The 20,453-nt window shown below is 58.8% G+C and overlaps 3 protein-coding genes across 3 annotated transcripts; 1 reads left to right on the plus strand and 2 right to left on the minus strand.

Annotated features, from left to right (window-relative positions):
• Positions 1 to 4,430: 4,430 nt before the first annotated feature.
• LOC62_08G009832 (uncharacterized protein) lies at positions 4,431 to 5,186 on the minus strand (the record flags this gene model as incomplete). The annotated part of the gene is made up of 3 exons (XM_062776395.1): positions 5,020 to 5,186; positions 4,688 to 4,913; positions 4,431 to 4,646 (listed from the first exon to the last, which is right to left on the minus strand). Exons 1-3 carry the CDS (start codon positions 5,091 to 5,093, stop codon positions 4,431 to 4,433), a joined length of 516 nt encoding a protein of 171 aa, XP_062632379.1. The 5' UTR covers positions 5,094 to 5,186.
• A 9,157-nt stretch (positions 5,187 to 14,343) lies between these two features.
• Positions 14,344 to 14,826, plus strand: LOC62_08G009833 (uncharacterized protein; the record flags this gene model as incomplete). The annotated part of the gene is made up of 2 exons (XM_062776396.1): positions 14,344 to 14,378; positions 14,481 to 14,826. 2 exons carry the CDS (start codon positions 14,344 to 14,346, stop codon positions 14,824 to 14,826), a joined length of 381 nt encoding a protein of 126 aa, XP_062632380.1.
• A 1,536-nt stretch (positions 14,827 to 16,362) lies between these two features.
• On the minus strand, positions 16,363 to 16,560 carry LOC62_08G009834 (uncharacterized protein; the record flags this gene model as incomplete). Its single annotated transcript, XM_062776397.1, has 1 exon — positions 16,363 to 16,560. One exon carries the CDS (start codon positions 16,558 to 16,560, stop codon positions 16,363 to 16,365), a length of 198 nt encoding a protein of 65 aa, XP_062632381.1.
• Positions 16,561 to 20,453: the final 3,893 nt, after the last annotated feature.

The raw sequence follows: 20,453 nt of genomic DNA on the forward strand, positions 1-20,453 counted from the left end.
TGAATCACTCTTGGTGGTCATGGCCTCCCAGCAATTCTCCATCGCTGTCAACACGGCGTCCTCCAAGCTCAGCCTGCGGATGAGCGGCAGTTCGGTTGCCGTGGAGAGCATAGCTGCTGGACGCAGAGAATCTGTGGTTCAGTATGGGACTGGCACTCTTCCTACTAGTTAGCCTTTATGACCTTTGGCAGAGAGCCATCACTGCGGGACTTCTAGAGCAGTGTGCGAGCTTAGATTTGCGAGTGCCGCAAGGCACGGAGCAACAATGAATAGTGCGACAGCATTGCCACTCAGGACTGCTCACAATGAGATCGGTGTCATTGTTGCCCTAACCGTTCACACTTTGCTGAAAGGCCTCATTGTGCGCATAAAAACCATAGTCTGGCACCCTTTCACAACTACAGCAGCCGATTCGTCTTTCAATCACAACTGGCCACTGAAATGATCAAAGAAGGGCTTGCGTGATCGTAGTTCAGCAGTCTCCACTTCCAAGGAGAAGGTCATCGACAATGAGTTGCGTCAATGAGGAAGTGAAGGCTCCAGTTCAGGGGAGGACGAAAGGCGGAGCATTTGATTATAGTCCTTCCTGGGCTGAAAGACACCACCCAAGCTCCCTTGACGCGCGGTTGAAGCAACATGAAGGAAAGGTTCTGGAGAAATAGCAGGACAATGAGCCTATCGCCGACCGAAAACTATACTAGTCCAGTCGGCGTGCAGTCTGCTGCGCCAGCTGGAGCGTCTCCTCTGCACCGAAGTCACACACGACCATACACACATGAACACACATGATATCACAGCTTTGTTTGTCCCCGACACGCTCACCTTGACATCCATTTCTCCTTCGTCCGCTTCTCTAACCAACTGCGAATTCATTTTACTACGCCTCACGATGGGCGAAAGGGTCCCCCCCGGACGTGTAGTCGGCGTACGCTGTGATATCGGAAGATGGCACTGTCGACGTGCTCAACATCAAAGATGAGACAACTCCCTTCGTCCCGCCCCACTCTCCAACCGCAGATGCGCAAGCCAACATGATACCGCTGACCAAGTCCAGGGCTTCCTGCTCCGTCTCAACTTAGTGCACTGGGGTATCGCTGTCCTCATGGCCTTGTCCACCGCACTATCTATCTCTGTTGTCACAAAGGACGTAGTGCCGACGTGGTTCAATATGTCTCTCCAGCACGCCTTCGCCGGCGAGATCATGGTCCACACGATCATCTGTTATGTGGTGGTGAACGTAACCAAAAGGAAGAGCTGTGGCAGTTGGGTGTGCTGGTTCTCTGTATTGCTCATCTACCCGCCGGCGCAGGTCCGCGCTGCGGGTAGATGGATACTGGAAGAGTCTGGGGAGCCGTACTTGCGTGATTTTCAAAGTCGCACTTGGCCTTTGTTGCTTGTCTTACACTGGGTTCCATATCCGTAGCTGTTTGGGATCCTCCTCGCCCACTTGGGTCACTTTGCGGCCGGGGCGTACGCCGTGACTATCGCCAAGACCCACGAGAACCCCGCTGATACCTGCAAGTGGGCTGCTCGCGCCGCCCACCTCGGCATGCTGGCCGGCTTCACCGGCTGTCTCGCCTGGTGGAAGCTCGCCAGCCCCGCACAACCCGAGGACAAGAGCCTCGTCGTTGTCCTGACGGGTTGTGCAGTTGGCATGCTCGGGTTCTCAGTATACCGCATCTGTAGCATACCGCATCTGCGAGTATAGCAATGTCCTCCAACTCGGCCCCGACCATGTATACCTCGCTCGGCTCATGCTGGGATACGGTATGCAATCTCCGAGCCTTGCAAAGCAGCTCGGCGTTGAATCTCCCATTGTCAGGTCTCCTACGTTTCCGACCTCGGCTCCCCCTGCAATAGAGACTCCACCTCTACCCCCATCAGCGTGGGACGCCAAGCGTTCGCTCATTGCTCCGCGTGCACTTGCGCGGTGTGGGTTTCTCTGTCGTCTTAATCCTCATTGGTGTCTTCTTCGTCTTCGATCCCTACTACTCCCAGCCAGTCATACTGGTCTCCCTCGCCGCCAGGCTTGTTTGGGGGCGCTATGCCGTCGCCAAAGGCGACTATTCCAACGTTGTCCTTCTGGCTATCGTTTGCGACGGTCGCTCCAACCGTCCATGTGTGCCGCTGTCGTCTCAGTCTGTGACCCCAATGCCGGCTTCACGGGTGATATCATTGTGGATGTTTCAATCCACCAACGAGTACTGACTCTCCAGGCATGTACTGACTCTCCAGGCATGTACTGACTCTCCAGGCATGAGTGCCTGTCACCGTCCGCTTCATGTACAACGCAGCTCAGCCTGTGTTATGAATGAGGTTTTGTTACCAGACCCCCTCGCAACACGGATACCGGCCGATCAGTGAGATGTTGTCGGCTGGAGTGTACTTCATCAGTTTCATCACTCTCATGCTCTGGACAATAGGACGACGCTCCTTGCTGGGTTTGAGGAGGATGATGAGTCTGCAACATACAGGACCTACTTTGTTCCAACTTCCAACACGCCGTACACTGGAGATGAGACCTCCCTATTGTGCACGAATTTTGTGAGCCCCCTCAGCATCCTCAAAATTCAAGTCATCGTATCTCAGATTATCTCTACTTTCCAGTGCTCTGATCCACCGACAGAGCTCCATACTTCGACGACCACCACGCCACCACTTGTGCAATTCGGTGACTGTGCCCTGCACTGCTCCGCCTCACCTTCTGCGGTCATTTTCATAGTGTTCCTGATGTTATTGCGCTTCAAGTGCTGTTTCCCAGACGCGGGTTACCCGTCCGGGCACAGACTGTTTCTCGCCTCTTTGCTGATTGCGTCATCTGTGGTCCGCGACGATATGTATGCGAACCGGGCCTAGTGCGTGGTTGAAAAAAAAACCGCTTCTATCTAGAGCTTCTATCTAGAGCTTCTATCTAGAGCTTCTATCTAGAGGAGATCAAAACTATGGAGAGGGTAATGCGCGTGCATCTCAAATCCAATTGTCACTAGATAGCGGCTCAAAAGACAGGCTGTCTTTCTCCGGTGCGTTTTCTGGTACGAAGACCCTTTGTGTTGCAATACGCCGTGAATGTCTGGTTTGTGACTGCTGGCACTTGCCAACATCGAGGATACCTACTCCGCCGTAGCACCCTCCATGATCAACCCCTCACCCCTAACCCCCTACCCCCCCCCCCCTGTACGGCCGCCCTCCTTGTCTACCCCCACTGGCAGGCAAGTTTGGTTTAGAGAGTTACATCTACCCACTCACAGCAAATCAGAAGGCCGCTCAAACGTCCAGCTTTGGACCCTCGTCGCCGGTCGCACCGTCCTCACGTCGTTCTGTAACCTTTCACCCCTCTCGGTTTTTTACCCGCAGCAACGACGGCATGATCTGGGAGACTGGGTTGTCTCATGCTAAGTCAAACACACACATGATGATGGCGCCGGGCAATCGGTTCCACTACCGGGCCGCTTGTGTATGTCACTACTGTTGTCATGTGACACAAGCTGCCCCTCTCTGTCCGTCCGATTCGCGAAAGCATTAGGAGGGTTTCCTTTCCTCAGCCCGCACATTCCTATGGCCATGGGCACTCTCCCACTCATCCATTCTACTGACACGTTGAGGCCGAACAGAAAGCTAGTTACCGCGACAAATTCGGTGTAGTGCCAAACAAGGACTCCTTCGTTGGGGGGCTCCGTTCCTCTCCTTGTGCGCCTAAGGCTCGATGGCAGCAAGGGCCACCCTCCGCCTTTGAGAACTAGAACCATGAAGCCTTCCCGTGGACTCTTCTGGAGTGCATGTGGGAACTGCCTAGCACTCCCTAGAGTGACCATAGACGCACACGAGAGGAGGGAGAACATACTTTCAGGGTATAGGCTTCAGCCATGAACCGAGGTCTATTTAGCGCCTCCAGTGAGGACAGTGGAGTTGGTACATGGTGATGTGGTCGGTATCGGTTGGGGATGCACAGACGCGGGTGCAGGTCAGATTGAGGGGCCCGATGAATCATGCCTTGAAAGCAGGGCAACAAGCCGAGGACGGATGTGCGGAGAAGCAAAGGCGGAAAGTGGGCTGACGAGGATCCTAATGTAGGAGCAGTTAAGCAGACGCCCACTGAAAATAGAGGCGTTTGCTTGCTTGGCCTGTGATGTAAATGACTGTCTGATCCCGTACATAAAATAAAGTAGCATTGCCGAGGAATCAAAGCCGTGGATGCGACACGGTCCTTTTCCTATGAGACCATACAATGAATGCACATTTGGAACCCCCTACCAGCGTTGGGAGTGGGGACTTTGGCTCGATGATTTGGGTCCGTGGGGAATACAATTCGTTGGACTGTTGTGGATGCGGCTGCTGGGTGCGCAACTCGATGCCGATGCTGCTGAGGGCCGAAGGCATTAGCAGGTGATGGTGGGCAAAATAGCTGTACCTACACTCGTGGAGATCCAGACTCACTTCAAGGCTCCAATGGTCGAGTTGACGTCGAACAGTGCCATGTCGGGGAACGGCGACGCCCATTCGGCGACATCGGCATCGAGAACACCACGCATACGGACGATCTTGGTCCCGAAGCTCAGGATGTCGCTGTCCGGGCCGTTCCGCGGCGGTCGTACGCCAACAGAATGGAGAGAGTGCCGCGTATGTTCTGTTAGGCGCAGCAAAACCGGCTAGGAGCACTCGGCGGGCCATCCAAATACTGCACACCCACCAGGTCGTCCCGCGATCGAAACCCGTCGGAGATGAACTCAGACAAGGCCAGCCCTTGCGCCATGTGCACCAGGGCTGCGGCAGCCAGTGACGAGCCTGTCGACCGTACCACCGCCGCGGCGAAGTTGATCACGGTTGTAAAGGCGCGGAAGAAGAAGATCCAGAATCGGTAGGCGAGCAGTGAGTTGACGGCGCAGCGGGTGAGCGCTAGCGAGTAGAGCTTTGAACTCACAGTGCGTCCCAGAAGATGGAAAGCACCACCCACGAGGATTCCCGTTTGATGATATAGATTATCTGCAGCAGGTCAGTCCAGCCTCTCATATACCCACTCACCGATAAGTCGAGGCCATCGGCTCGTCTGCGAAGTGGCGTAACGCCCGGGCAAAGTACCCCTGATAAAAGAACATGTGCCTGGCACGTCAGCAGCGTCGTAATGACCCCTCTCATCCTTAATTCAGGATAAGATTGAACGTCAGGCGCTGGAAGTAGATGCGGTGGTGGACAGCGGAGAGAGTGCCGAATCGACATGCAGGATCAGAGGCAGCTCGCCCTCAACTTTGCCCCCGGTCAGTTGATTACCCTGTGCGCATGCAACTGTCACGCACTCCGCGCAGCAGCATGTATTGTCCAATGCATTCACTGTCCGTCTATTCATAGCCCACCAAGCATCCATACAAGAGACCGCACAGGGCGACACAAAAAAGCCAATTGAGAGATCGTAACCCAGAGCGAGGGCCTCCACCGAGCGAGGTCCTCTATTGCATCCCACGCCTACTCCTCCCGCCGCTCACTGGCTGCGCCGGCTCGCTACTCTCCCTCCACATCCATATAGCTCAGCGGCTCGGGTGCTCAGCGGCTCGGGTGCGCCAAACTTGAACGGAAGCGCCTTGAGGGCCGGATCCGCGCGCATGCGAGCCAGATGCCACTGGATCCAGTACATCTGCTCGTGCTCGCAGATGTAGCGCGAGCCGTGGAACGAGTGGAGCACGGCCTTGCGACTGAGTAGGCCGAGCTTGCGGCGGTCCTCCGAGTGCTTGTAGAACCGCTCCGTGAGCCACTTGACGTCGTCCACCGAAATGTCCTCGGGGAGCGCAGTCTCGACCTCTTGCTCGGTAAACTTGGCCCACGGGCCGACCATGGCGAGGATGCTGATCTGCGCGCGGGCCAGTCCGACGGGGTCGTTGGGTGGGACGACCTCGCCGTAGCGCTGCGTCGGGCCCTCGGGGTCGGTGAGCACCAGAGCCGTGGCTCCGACCTCAGTTGCGACGATGGGCACGCCGGCAAGAGCCGCCTCGTCAATGGCCAGTGGGAGACCCTCGGAAATCGACGAATTCATGAACAGCCACGCGTCCTTGAGCACCTCCTTCGAGTTGCCAAAGCCGGCAAGCACGACGTGGTTAGACAGGTTGTGCTCGGCGATGAGCTTCTCCATATCGAGGGCGTACGCCGGCTGACGGTTCTTGGCGCCGTACACCACAAGCTTGTAGTCGGTGAAGCCGAAGCGGTTGACTACAATGTCAGCGGATTGGATGGCAGCCTTGACGCCCTTAGTGGACTGGACGTTGGAAAGCATGACGACGGTGGGCTTCTCGGTGCGGATCTTGCCGACGGGCTTGTACCCGTCCATGTCGCTGATACCGTTGACGATGGGGTCAATCTTGCGTCTGAACTGGCTGCGCAAGTAGACGCGCGCGCCGTCGGTGCCCAGCTCGACCTCCCACATGCTGCGTGTGTTAGCAATGAACAGGACCGTTGCCCTTCACTTACGGGTTGAAGAGACTGGCACAGGGCAGGATGAAGTCTGCGTGTGTGTAGGCCAGACGCGTAGCAATGCCTATACCGGCCAGCAGCATCGACTGCATGGCGACGGGCAGCTCGCAGTGCACGACGGAAAAGTTGAGGCACCACTCGCGCCGGAGCATGGCGTGGTCCCAGATAGCAAAGGTTACGCCACGGCGGTACTTGGGAACCATGCCAAAGAGACTCGAGATGCCGTGGTGCGTCGACTGGAAGACCGGCGGGCAGCGGTCTGGCACGCCGACGGCAAAGATGAAGAAGTAAGCCAGGTAGATATTGAGCGCCTGCTTGAAGTCAAACATGCTCGGGCGCGAGATGTCAAAGCAGTCGGCCGGCGAGACAATGTTGCTGTCGCCGCCGTACGGCTCGAGCCATGCCCCCACCCACGCCTCCCCGACCTCGACCGACCGCCACGTGCGCGTGTAGTCCTTGTACTGGTGGTACTTGGCCATGGATAGGAAAACGTTGGAGAGGTGCACAATGTCGGCGTACGAGTAGCGCTTGGTGCGACAGCTCTTGACAAACTGCTGCAGGAGGGGGATGAAGACGCCGACAATGTCGCGGTCAAGGTCTGTGTCGTCGACCTTTTCGTCCACCTGTGACTCGAGGAGGTTGTCGATGAGTCCGTGGTTGGCCGTGCCGCCGTCCAGGCCCCAGAGCGGGAGGACCTGGACCGACTTCTCAATCTGGAAGCGCGGGTAGCCGTAGTCGTTGGCGCACTCGGCCAGCACGTGGTTGCGGATGTTCGAGTGCCCGTTGACGAGATCCCGGCGACAGTTGGACACGCCGCCGAGGGTAATGGGCCAGCAGCCAACGTCGTTGAAGATGACCGAGATGCGGTCCGCCGTGTCGTTGTAGCAGTCCTGCGGGCGGGTCGTCATCGGCGGCGCGTCCTTGCCCAGGCCCATGGCGTAGAGGTCGGACGTGCGGATTGCGAGTATGGTCTTTTCTGACACATCAGTGTCGACGTCGATGGCGGCGACGATATGTGAGATGTTCGAGTCGAGGGCAGTGCGAGCGACTTCGAGGTGGCCGCGGTCACGTGCACGCCAGTAGTCCTTGAGCAGTGGCTCCTGGCGCAGTACATGCTCGTCCACCGTACACGCCGTCACGGCGTCAATGCCGTTACCCTTGAGCCACTTGGACCAGAGCTCGGTGCCGATGCGCCAGGTGGGAACAGGCGTGTAGTGCTTTGAGCGCGTGAGCCAACCAGCCGGGTTGAGGCGAGAGAGCACCGACGTCTTACCCGAGGCGTAGCGGCGCATTTGGCCGATGTGGAGTGGCGAGTGGTAGATGAGCAGGTCGTCCGAGTGGAACGCCGAGTCGGTGGGGAGCTTGAGAAGCACCTTCTCATTGTGACAGAGCGGCGGTACCTCAGCAACCGCAGTCAGCATGCCTTGGTCGTCGTCCACGCGGGTCGTGATGACCGGGTCGCGGCGGTGCGACCAGTCATAAGTCGTGGTGTACGTCTTGGTGCCGATACGGCGGACAATGAGGCCAATGCTCTTGGACACAACCCAGGTGTAGTCGTCGACGTCGACCGGCTTGCCCCAGAAGACGGAGAGGGAGTCATTGCTGCTAACGAGCGCAGAGTCGGCGCGCAGGATTGACGTGTCCTCGGACGCCGACTTCTTGTAGTGGTACTGGAAGTTGAGCTTGCTGCCGCCGACGGTGACCGAGCCTTCGATGACACGCCCGCGCTTGTCGTACACGCCAAAGCTCTTGACGCCGTTGTGCTCGACTTCGCGGTTGACAGGACGGCGGGACGATCCAGTCTCGCACTGAAACGTGGATATGCGGCCGTCCTTGTTGACACGGCTGGTGAGGCGGAACTCCAAGTCGTATGTCGCGACGAAGATAGGGTCGCCGACGTTGGGCTCGGAGGTAAGAGTGCCGCTGTACACGTGCAGCGACAGATTGCCAGTGTCACTAACCAACGCAAAGCCTGTGATGGCCGAGCGGGTCAGCTCGACGACGATTCGGTTCTTGTTCGTCTTGCGGCGGGCTCCCTTGGACGCCAGGCGCGTCATCTGCACCACAGCAGGCCGGTCGTAGATGAGGATCCAGTACACCAAAAGTCCTTGATCTTTGAGCAGCTCTTCCACACAGCCATCGTGAAGCCAAGGATGGCAGCACCACCCCACACGTTCTCGAGGAGACACGCGAGCTCGCGCTCAACGTTGGACCCGCCTCCAGAGAGGATGGCAATCCACTCGGTGACGACGAAGGGGACCTTGGTGACTGAGTAAAGGATGAACTGAAACAGGGTGCGGCGCTGGCGACCACGGGGGATGGAGACGGGCTTGAGCTGGGCCGTGAAGGGCGTGGTTTCGGGCTCGAGGCCCTCGGGCGCGTACACGAGGACATGATTGCGGCGCTCGGTGCTGCGCAAGTGCAGCTCGAGTGCGTGCTGTACGTGAAAGTCGGACGTTTCGAGGTCGACATGCGTGTCGGCTGCCCAAGCGAAGAACTCCTCGGACAGGTACACGGGCTTGTCGCCGATGCGAGTGATGATGGCCTCACGGGTATCCGGTGGCAGTCTGTGCCACTGCGTATCGACGTCGACGCCGAGGCACAGCTGGTGTATGAGCTCCATCCACGTGCGGCGGCACAGGAGCCAGGCGGTGTTGTTGTCCGACATTGGCAGCTCGGCCTCAAAGCGCTTGCTGAAGATACGGTCGCCGCGCAGCATGTGCTCCAGGTACATGGCCTCAGTGTGTCTCATGCCGAGCTGGACGTGAGCGACGTGGAAGACGAGGGCCTCGGCGACGAGATGCGGGAGAGCCGGAGTGGGGTCCGTGCTGCGCTGGCTCAGTGTCGTCACTGGTGCAGAGGAAAAGTTGAGTGCAACGTGCAGCGCGAAGCCATCGTTGAAGCTGAGCGAGTTGAAGTCGGGGAGACCGGCCTGAACAAAGTGCTCGCGGCCAAGGACGGCAGCGACAAGGCGGCCAGACGTCCACATCTCGAGGGTCGTCTGGATGACCTGCGCCGTGGAAGGGGGCAGGGAGGCCCCGGGGTCGGTGAGCGTCGAGTGGAGCAGCTTGGCAACGTCGGTCGACGTGTTGGTGTCGTCCTTACTGCAGATAGTGGGGATGGTGAACGGCTTGGGCAGGTCACGATGGCGGAGGAGCGCCGCGCCCGTGCCGGTGCTGTCGCCAGACATGAGCTTGGGCTGGACGTAGACCGCCGGGTCGTCGTCTGCGGGGGTGGCCGACGCCACTGCGCTCGCAGCGAGCGGCGACGACTTGGACGACCAGTCCTTGATTGTGAAGAGCGTGGTGCCGATGGCCGCGGAGGCCGCTGCAATGTTCTGCGCGATGAGGTCGTTGTACAGGAACCCGGCGGTCCACGGCAGCGCGTGCAGCACGCAGCCGATGACAAAGCCGACGGCGGCCGAGCAGAAGATCATCTTGACGTGCACAGCCGTGTTGGTGGTGAAGCAGCGGTTGAACTGGAAGAGCAGGCAGCACGAGTAGCCAAACGAGTACGAGTAGTACATGATGGTCGTCTTGTGCGACTGGACAAACACCCACATGAGAACAGTCATGACGCCAAAGATGATGCCACACTTGGCGAACACATCGACGAGGGCCTTGACATTGGCCCCCTTGCGCTTGCGCCTCGTCTCGGCGGCGACCTGCTTGGCGTGGTCGAGGTTGGCGAGCTTGTCCTCGGACAGCGTGTCGCGAAGAGACCAGTACTTGTACAGGGTTGTGTCGAGGATGAGTGAGCCAAGACAGAAGTAGATGATGCAGAAGCAGAAGCCGTAGCGCGCGCGCTGGTCGGTGTAGATGGACGGGTAGGGCTTGCGCACGCCCATGGCGAGCATGATCCAGCGGTCGAGCAGCGCGACGAGGAACAGACCAAGGTTCTGGCCAATGTCCCAGCGCGCCAGACGTAAGAGGGTCAGCACGTTGTGGTCTTTCCAGCCGCGAGATAGCGAGCGCTGCTGGGACACCAACTCGCCGAGCTTGGTGACCCACGCGGTGGTGAACTGGTCGGGCATGTCCTTGCTGCCGCCCTGCTTGAACAGCCAGTCAATGCACGGCATGGCACGGGCAGGCTTGTCAAGGAGCGGGTCAACTGGGGTCTTGGACGAGCGGTACACGTTGATGCGCATGTACGTCGCCAGCGCCGTGCGGAACGCCGTCGGGGCATCGGGCGCCTCGTTGCCCTTGCCGATGAGGTCGCGCTTCTCGTCGGCCTCAACGCCGAGGTTGGACTTCTCCAACTGCTTCGATGTGTTCCACTCGGCAATGTCACCGGGCTTGAGGGTTGGGATGTTGTCCATCCACGTCGACCAGGCGTGGCACAGCCTGCGGTAGCGGTAGAGCACGAGGCCGAGGAACGTGTACGTGGTCGAGAGGTAGATGGCGAGGTCGTGTCCGTTGACAAAGGCGGACAGGAGAGGGTTAAGCAGCAGCAGCAGGAAGCACGACAGGAAGACGTTGCGGCCGGACGGGAGAGGGCTGCCGTGCTAGTGCATTGTGCTCATGACGCCGAGGACGTTGATGTAGGTCGACACGCTGATGAGGTAGGCAGCAAAGATGAAGCCGGCGGCGGGGGAGACGGTCGTGCCGAAGGCGATGATGCCACCGATGGAGATGACGACGGCGATGACGAACCTGCCAGAGAGGCGCTGGACGTGGAAGTAGATCATGTTGTCGGAGGCATAGTGGGGGAGGTAGTGGCTCGCGGCGGAACCGACCCAGCCGGTCACGCCAGCGGTTAGGAGCGAGACGAGGAGCGCGTAGGTGGCCACCTGGACCTGCGAGGGCTCCATGAATGCAGTCATGAAGAGGTCACGGCCGGTGAACGTGAGCAGGAGGACGTCGAGGACGACAGGGACGCAGAAGACGGACATAGCAGACGCCGAGGCGAATCTGATTCTCCACACCTGCATCCACTCGCGCCAGGTTAGTTTGACCGGCGACGAAGCAGCCATGGCGAGCATGATCGCGTCGCCGTGCTCGTCGCGCACGGCGTCGGTCGACGCGTACATGGTCATGATCTCGTTGTCGATGCGCTCCGAGGCCGTGGGCGCGCCGAGATCATCGAGCTCCTTATTGTACCGGTGGTAGATGATGTCGCCAATGTCGCGGGGCACGAGGCCAAAGTAGTTTTCGCATTGCGAGCCGAGGGTCCAGAGCTCGGAGAAGACGGCGGCCTGGTCGGGCTGCGAGAGGAACAGCGGGCAGCGGTCGGTGGTCTCGAGGTAGACATCTTCAAAGGCCGCGCGGCGGAGGACGGTGAAGAAGATGACGGCGAAGAGGTCGGCCGCAACGTCGACCGGCGTGTTGGACAGCTCGCGGCCATAGCACGTGAGCGGGGCGCGCGTGAGCTTGCTCATGACCTTGTGGTTGCCGTAGAAGAGCGCGTCGAGGACGACATCCTCGACGAGCTCGTGGAGGTAGAGCAGGTTGTCGAGGGTGGGCAGCTCCGTTGCACCTTAACGGGCGAGGTGCTGGAGGCGGAGGGCGAGCACGTGGCCGACGGTGAGCGACCGGCCGAGCGCCTTGCGTGCGGCCAGGTGCGTCCAGTTGTTGTGAGTCGTGTCGTGAGTGAGCAGACGGTGGACGTAGTCGCGGATGCTCTGCGCCAAGAAGTGCTTGTTGCGCGAGAGGCCGAGCTTCTGAAGCATGAGGAGCAGTTCTGACGGCGAGGCGTCCTCGAGCGCGACGCGGATCGTCGGCGGGAGACCCGAGAGGTGCTGCGTCGGCGCCGACACGGACTCGAGGACCACCTCGTGCTCGTACCGCTCGGTACGGGGGATACCCGAGTGTGCAAGCCGGGTGTGGAGGATGACAGCTGTGTTGTTGGGGCTCTGGCGCGAGATGAAGATGTCGACGCCGTCGGGGTCCGAGTCATGGCGCACGCGACACACACCCCAGAACTGGGTGTTGCCGTCGGGCGTGCGGAAGCCAGTGTGCAGGCCCTTGAATGCGAGGATGCGGTGGGAGCCAAGACCAGCGATGAGGTCGTGCACCTGGACGTCACAGGCACTGTCTTGCGCGAACTGGCGAAGGCCAATGAGCACGGCCTGCTCCTCGGCACCGGTGAGAGGCTCGAGCATCGACAGCAGCAGCAGGTGCGCCTGCGACTCGACGATTGCGTCGTAGTGCTGGATCAGCGGCTCACAACCGATCGGGAAGCACCCATATGGCGAGAGCAGGCTGCTGCCCTGGTTGCCGTTCCTAAAGTCGGTCCACGACGATGGGAACATGGAGAGGTAAGACGGCGGCTCGACGAAGGGTGTGACCTCGGTCTGCCAGCGGGACAACAGCGGGGGCGGGGGCGATGGCTCGAAGCAGACGGACGCGCCGGGGACGACGTCGTCGATATCGTCGAGGTCGAGCGCTGACCTCGTCAAGTGCGCCATCGCCGAGGTCGACGCTGCTCTCGATGGCTATCCACGAGCGCTGGAGGTCGATGATCTCGGCGCGCCGGAGGTACTCGAACCCGCCGATGGTGCTGGCCGCGCTGGCCGGCTTGCGGGCTTTGCGCTGGCCCGGGAGGCCGTCGTACGGGCCATGTTCAAAGACAGCGCCAAAGTGCTCAGCAATGGCCACGGCACGCTTGACGACGGAAGGGTGCGGGCGGTGGAGCCACTGATCGAGATAGCCGACAAAGAACTCTGGACGGGCTTCACGGGTGCGGGCGCAGCGCGTCATGACCCCGCGGAGCTTCTTGCTCTGGAAGTATCCGCGACGGTGGCCATTGGGGAGGATGCATGCGCTCTCAATGATGAGGCCGGACGCAAAGCCGAGGTTGATTGTGTCGAGAATGTCTGCATCGTGGTGGATGAGGAGAATGCAAGAAATGCCGCGATCATCGAGTGCAGCCAGCAAAAGTGTCGGCCTTGTCGGCGTTTGTCGTCGGAGAACATCGGGGCGCAAAGCCAGTCAGGTCGAGTTCAAGGTACCGCTCGACAAGGCCCGCGATCGTGAGGCTGACGGTATCCTCGGCAAGTTCCTCTGCGGCAATCGTGTCAATGTCGATGCCGCCGAGAAGCATCTGTGGGGCCTTTGTCGTCCCGGACGTGATGGACGCGGTGAGCGATACACGTGAATCATTGCGGGGTGGGGCGAGCGACGATCGGGATGTTCGGGACGGAGGGACACGTTTGTGCTGCTGCGGTCGGCGACGACCGTGACTTCTGATGCACTGCCCTTGCTCGGGGTTCCTCTGGCACTGGTGGGGATGAGCACGCGTTTGGAGGGGGAGGGGGGGTATGTGTGCAATGGGACAGCGTGGCTATGCGTGCAATGGGGAGGAGGTGCGATGGGAAGGACAAAGGAGGTGCTAGCCAGGGTGCATCACAGTAACAAAACCAACTCACGTTGGGGACTCGGACTTTGTTTCGGCTTTGTTGACTGGCCCCCGGCGTCCTCGGGCTTGAAAAAGGTGTACGCTATGAAGAAGAGCAGTGGGACGGCGATGGCACTCGCGCCGATGGCGAGGTTGACAGCCTTGTACCAGTGTGCGAGAAGACCCTTCGCCGACAGCACAGTGCTGCAGAAGATTAGGAGGCGGGGTTGCTCGGCGACGCCGCAGCCAGTGGCGGCGGCCGTGCCGAACCCGGGCGGGAAAAAGGAAGACATGGCAGAGGCGGGGGTACCGCTGCCGAGGGCGTGACGGTCATTGGTTTGCTACGGTGAAGTTGTAGGGTTGTTTGAAAGGATTGTGAGTGCTGCAGCTTGGCAGCTTTCGGTAGGTTTGAGCGGGGAGACTGCCGAGGGGGAGGGGGGGGGGGGGCAAGAGGAGGAGGACGAGCGAGGAGGAGAAGATAAGGGTGGTTGATTGATCACATGGTTCGTTGCGACGAGCTCAGGAAGAGGCTGGTGTAGCTAGTCTCCCGCCATGGCCTCGTCACTCGAGCGAAGTGTTGACTCATTGTGCGCGCTGGGCATCGCCCTCGGCCATTCCTAAACCGACAACAATACTCTCGACGCGCCGTTGAAGTTTCCCACGCCATCGTCGTCCACCCCGACCTGCAGCCATGTGCTCGAGGCCGCTCGCCCCTGGCTCTGGGAGAATGTCGACGTGCTCTCCGGCCGTGGATGGCTCTCGGTCGTCAACGCCCTCACCGAGGAAGTCGAGGACAAGATCAAGATCGAGGTCGTCGACGGCGAAGACGTCGAACAGCGGCTTGCTGAGGCGTTTGTCAGGCACGAGAACGCCAAGAGCTCGGACGGCAGCGCAAACGGCACTCCCAAGTCGCCCTTCGACGCAGCCTTTGCCCACCACACCGACGCCTTGCCAGACACACCGGTTGCGTCGTCGTCGTCGACTGCGTCGGCGCTCCCGCAAGGGGCTTGGTGCATGCAGCATTCGCATCGCTGATTTTTCGCCCCCTACCTGCTTGGACCATGGCCTCAGAGGTTAGGTTACCGAAATCTTGCCCACCCGCCCCCCGCAACGCCGCACGGCCGCCGCCACATTCCGTTTTTGTTTGGCTGCCGATCCCCTTCCCTGCAAGACAGATCTGTCACTGTGCGTATTCTTGCCTCCGCAGCGCACCGGCCGGGCGCTTTGCCGAGAGAGAGGTACCGTGACACGCCCGACACAGATTCGGCGTGCCTCGGATCGAGATCCGATGTTTGACGACGCGGAGGATCGACTACATACTCGTGTCGTCGACCACCATGTCGAGCAACATGCCTCGCCGTCTGCAGCTTTCACGACTTGCCTTATCCGTACAAGCAACGCCCAGCCCCCTCCTGTTCTGAGGGTGGGAATTCCGCGCGCCCGGCTGCTCTGGCGAGCCTAGTCCCGTGCATGGGCAACCAGCCGTGGAGGGGACGACGAGTCCCGTGGCGAAGTACTCAATATCCCTCGCACTCGCACGCACCGCAGGCCACTGCCTGTGTCAGCATGCATGCCCCCGCACCCAATGCAGGGCGAGACTCGCAGTACACAGCTCACAGGGCCCAGCTCACAGCTCACAGCTTCACAGGGTCGGTGCTGGGTTTTGAGCGCTGTCGATCGCCGAGTTGTCAACTGCTGCACAGGCCGCAACCTCGTCCCTCTGCCACATCTTGACCCCCTGTACAGTTGCGCGTTGCACCGTTTCTCGCATCGCTCTCGTCCTCGCGCCCGACGTGGTCTCGCACCGGCTTCTCCTTGCAACCTTGCAACCTGATCTGGCCCTGCCGCAAAGCTTACGACAGGATCCGCCTTGCTGATCGCGCTGCTAGCAGTAGTTCCCAGACAGAGATGATGAAGTTCTATCTCTGTCCTGTGAGATGTCTTGGTGCACTCTACACGACGCGTCGATCGTTTCACTCTTCGGGCATCTCGCTGCTGACAAAAGGAAGCAAAAAAGAAAAAACACACCAAGCCCCCTCGAGCATTGGCCGCGCTCTCCTTCTTCGTGCTCTTGGTAGCTTCAGTCACGCAGTTGTCGACAGCCAGGGTGGTCGTGCTCATCCTCCTCCCCAACTCACCCTCGACCCTTCCCCGTCAGCCATTTCCGGTCATCATCAGCAGCCGCTCTTGAATCGGCGGTGCCTAGGAATTCAGAGTCACTGAGCTGCCAAGCCATTCACAAGGACCGCGTGGAAAAAAAAACCCATCGCCGCTTTACTCAACGAACAACACCGTGCTGCGGTACCGTCATCAGCAGGTTTCAAACCACCCTCCGATCGCTCCTTCCCTCCTGAGTCCCCATTCGCATCACCACGTCTCCCCTTCGCCCGTCATCCCAAAAGCCATCCTCACAGCACCCCATCCCGGCTTCAACACATGCCGTCACACTCCCGAATCGAGCACTGTCGTCACCACTGGAAAGTTAACGGCTCCCTCTGGCCCGTTGACATCTGAACAACCTGCAATGCATGCCCATGCCCCTATCCCTTCGCCAATTCTCCACCCAATCTCCTACTTCTTTTCGGCGGGCTTGAAATCAACAGCGAGGTTGAGATAGCGCTTGTACTCGTCCGCGAACGCGCCGCGGGCAATCGGCAGGCGAGGGGGGAACGCGCGGCGCCTGCAGTTGTCTTCCTCCACGCTGCTTTGGTACTTCGTGTAGCCGAATTCAACGGCCTTCTCCAACCTCATCCTCGTCCAGCTCGACATGCGGAGCTGCGCAGCGCTTTCAATGTCCGCGACTTCCTTGATCTGGCTGGGGAGGAGGTCGCTTTCGAATGCGTGGTCGATGGTGAGGAATCCCACGACCAATTCGGCTTTGAACTTGGACTGGATGGCCTCGTCAAGGCCATCGGTACTACCGATGCGCTCGGGATCCGCAACGACACTCTTGCCCGAGGCGGCCGCCTGGGCCTTAAAGATGCTCGCCAGCGTGGCCCAATTATCGGCTAGCACAATGTTAAACGAGGACAGGAATGCCAACAGGTTAGGAAGGGCGGCTGTAGGCGGGGCGAGTGAGCACACGGGAGTACTTTGATGAGCTGGTTTACCGCGGTGGCGGCTCTCGGCTTGGAGAACGAGTGGAGGGGATTGGATGGGAGGTTTGCACGTCGTGTTTTTGAAGGGTAGGCGATGAGCGACAACCTGCCTAATGATAAGGAGCGAGGCGGCGAACGAACAGGGCAGATGGTAGTTAAAATAGGACTGCCCTCCAGCTAATGAGTGGTTATAGGGGCCAAATCCGGAGCCCGCCGATGCAAGCCGCAATCCTCGCCACCGCTATCTGGGGGGCGGCGCTACTAGCATCATACCGTTGAATTGCCAATTGCTAATCCAACTCTTAATCCTTCAGGGCTAGATTTCGGCCACCGAGTGGGCGTCGCTCGATTTCCACTCATTCGGGAGCAAACCCGTGATTCCTTCGATGGTGTTCGTCGCTATCCAGAGCAAAATACGGGGCAAGTGTGCGTCGCCACTGAATGATATCGTTGTCGGAAGCCGCGCATTGTACCAATGCCTCGTGGAACGGAAATAGCTCCACCTGTATGTAAATCTCGAATTGCGAACAGCGGAAGTCGCTCATTTATAAGCGGGGACGGCCACACAGCTCTTTAACTCGCATTACGTTGCTCTGTTCGTTCACTTGGTCAACCAGTGCCTTACACAGCCAAGTTCTCAGGATGACAATGCCCGATTGAGGGAAGAGCACAGGAATGAAGGAATAGGGCAGCCGCCTCTGCGACAGCGCGAGGAGCTGCAATTGCCTTCAGCCGTCCAAGGGACCAAATCGGTGAATGATGGGAGGCATATCGAAGATGCCGTCCTTCCGAGTGTCTCCGCTGTCTGCGATGGGGATTTGTCTAGGGTTGGCTCAAGAGACAGACTGTCTTTCTATGAGTGAGTCTGCTGGTTTTTGTACTGAGTCGCGGCCCGGCTATCAAAGACAGGAGACAATACATCATTTACAATCGCATTAGGACCTGAGACGACACTGAGGACTAGATCAAAGATGACGTCGTATCACTTGGAGGTGGTGCCTGGCGATACACCACCTTGGTCGTGCTGGGCATCGAGCCGTCAGATTAGGTTTAAAGTGAATCGCCGTCGGCTTGCGGCGATGGGGACGAGTCGGAGAATGAGGACGATGACGAGGTAGTGACAACATCTGAGGGCGACGAAGATTATAATATTGCGGCGGCTGGGAAAGTGAAGAGGACGCCGATGTCGCGGCGGCAGCGTTGGACGCCGCGTAAGTGGGCGGCAGCCCCTGTAGCGCCTCTGGTCGTGTGGCACATGTGATTACGCCATGCCTACTGCGGAGACCCATCGGACCCATCCAAGCGCCCATCTCTGTAGACTCCAAACTCGAGAACCCGCAGACCATCTCGAGCCATCAGCATTCACACCGGTATGAGAGGGCTCACAATATGGCTGGCGAGGGTAATATGGCTGGCGAGGGTTGCGACCAGACGCAAAGGTTGGGCACTTTGTGTCATTCCACCAGTCTTCCCATCCAGCCATCATGCTGTCGCGCTCTGCGGCTGCACGATAACGACGCTCTTGCAGACCGTTCAGCGGCACTAGCTCGTATATAGCGCCATTGGACATTGCTAGGCCCCTTGGGCTGGAGTGGGGTCCGTATTCTTCACGTGTCAATTCGAAGATAACGGTGACCGGGATTGAACTATGCATCGATCCAGGCGATGGCAGCTTCATGGTTGCAGTGTCTAGAACGACTGTGTGGTCATTCTACGCGAGTGCGTCAGCTCTCAAGTGCCGTGAGAAGAAGAGGGTTACTGGCTATGGAGATCAGCAGCCTGGTACCGCTACAGACAACTTCGTGGCCCGCATCGCCAAGTTCGGCACCACACCCGACGAAGATGGAGTTCTTGGCGACAATGTGATCGCGTTCTTGCGTTCCTACAGTCTCGCCGAAGAGAAAGACATCTCTGTAGTTCTTGACAACTTGTAGAGCGAAACAATCGTAGATAATGATGAGGTCGTCACCGGCAATGAACGTGCTTCAATGATCAATAAAGGCCAGCATCGCATCACTCACGACTCAGGGTAGACCTGACGGTCTTCAAAGTACCCCTCAGTGACAATGGGGGCAGTGAGCTGGTGGTACAGTCGGGGCGATTCGAACACAGAGCCAGGGTTTGACCCAGCCATGTCACCCCGAAGTGTTACAGCTTCACTTAGTGGAGGGATCTCATGGGCCGAAGCGTGACTGTAGGTGCTTGCTATACTGCGAACCGCTGCACCCAAGTCGTAGGCGACTGCAGCAGGAAGCATCTTCGTTTGCTGCGGGGTTTCCTCTCGGTTGGAGGGGATGGAGAGAACGAATTGGGATGATGCCCAAGAATACACCTGCACCGACTCGGTTGTCCGCGCGATGAAGTGAGCGTCCATGTGCACCTTCTGGAACGAGGTTAGCTGCAGATCGGCCACTGGACCATACTGACGAAAATGTCGTGCTCTCTATTTCCACTCGGATTTGGGGCAATGGCAAAGTCGTTCAGGACAAGCGGTTGCTCGCTCTGGATGCCATCTCCAATCTTTTCTGTGCTGACGAGTCGATGAACCTTGATGACCTGGTCGTGTTCAAATTACACCGTGACCACAAGGCACATATGGCCCGTTTGCTGATCGCGATCTACACTCATCGCATGGAGAGCGAATGGCTCCGTGACATGCGCCAGTGAGAAAGACGTGAGATGATGGAAGCCGGGAATGATGGACGTAGGCGACAGAGGTCTGCCGAACAGCTTCATCGCCGTAGGTTTGACCCAGACGTCGACTGTGTCGTGGTCGTGCGTCTCGTCTCCCTTCTGGCGCCTGCAAAGCACATGACCGAGTGAATCCAACACGAACATGTTATTATAGTTGCCTTCGGGTAGCAAGACGGGGCCATGTCGAGGCTGAAGAGTCAGTGCGTCGAAGGCAATGAGTACCCCAGCAGGGTAGTAATTGTGGCTGTATGTAGCGCCCATGAAAAGGATAGTTCCATCACCGTGGTCGATGGGTAACAGGGTGCACTGATACGTGGGGTCACCACCCTGGGGCAAATGGTCTGTCGGGATGACATATGGAGACCAGCGGAGTACGCCTTTGCCAGAAGACCATGCTTTCTCCTGGCGAAGATTGGCGAGGCCTGGAGTGGAACACCGCGTCAGTCCCAACAATCACTCGTCGGTAGCAACTTACAAAGGTCCCTCCACTCCAAGTTCTCGTTCTCCAATGGCGCGCTCACCAGGGCACGTTGCTCTAGGTCGTATGGATCGGCCGTGTTCACATTTGAAAGCTGGAAGAAGACCCGTTTGCAAACCCTCAAGCGTGTGATGACCTGTCGCCAGCGGCACGAGACACTGAAGCTGGATAAAACGATGTCGTGGGAATCGAGATGAGAGAAGATTTGAAGGAAAACATAGTCGTCAAACACCGCTACTGGATCTCTTGAAGACATTGAAGACACTTAGAACGTTGCGTTGCCGACGCGTAGATGGATGAGATGAAGAGCAACAGGGACAGGTAAAGAACCCGAACGAAAGATATCGGGCGAGACCCGTTGTGCTACCATGACGTGCCGAGAACGAGGGGGG

This window comes from Vanrija pseudolonga, chromosome 8, assembly GCF_020906515.1.
Source record: "Vanrija pseudolonga chromosome 8, complete sequence".
Lineage (NCBI taxonomy): Eukaryota > Fungi > Basidiomycota > Tremellomycetes > Trichosporonales > Trichosporonaceae > Vanrija > Vanrija pseudolonga.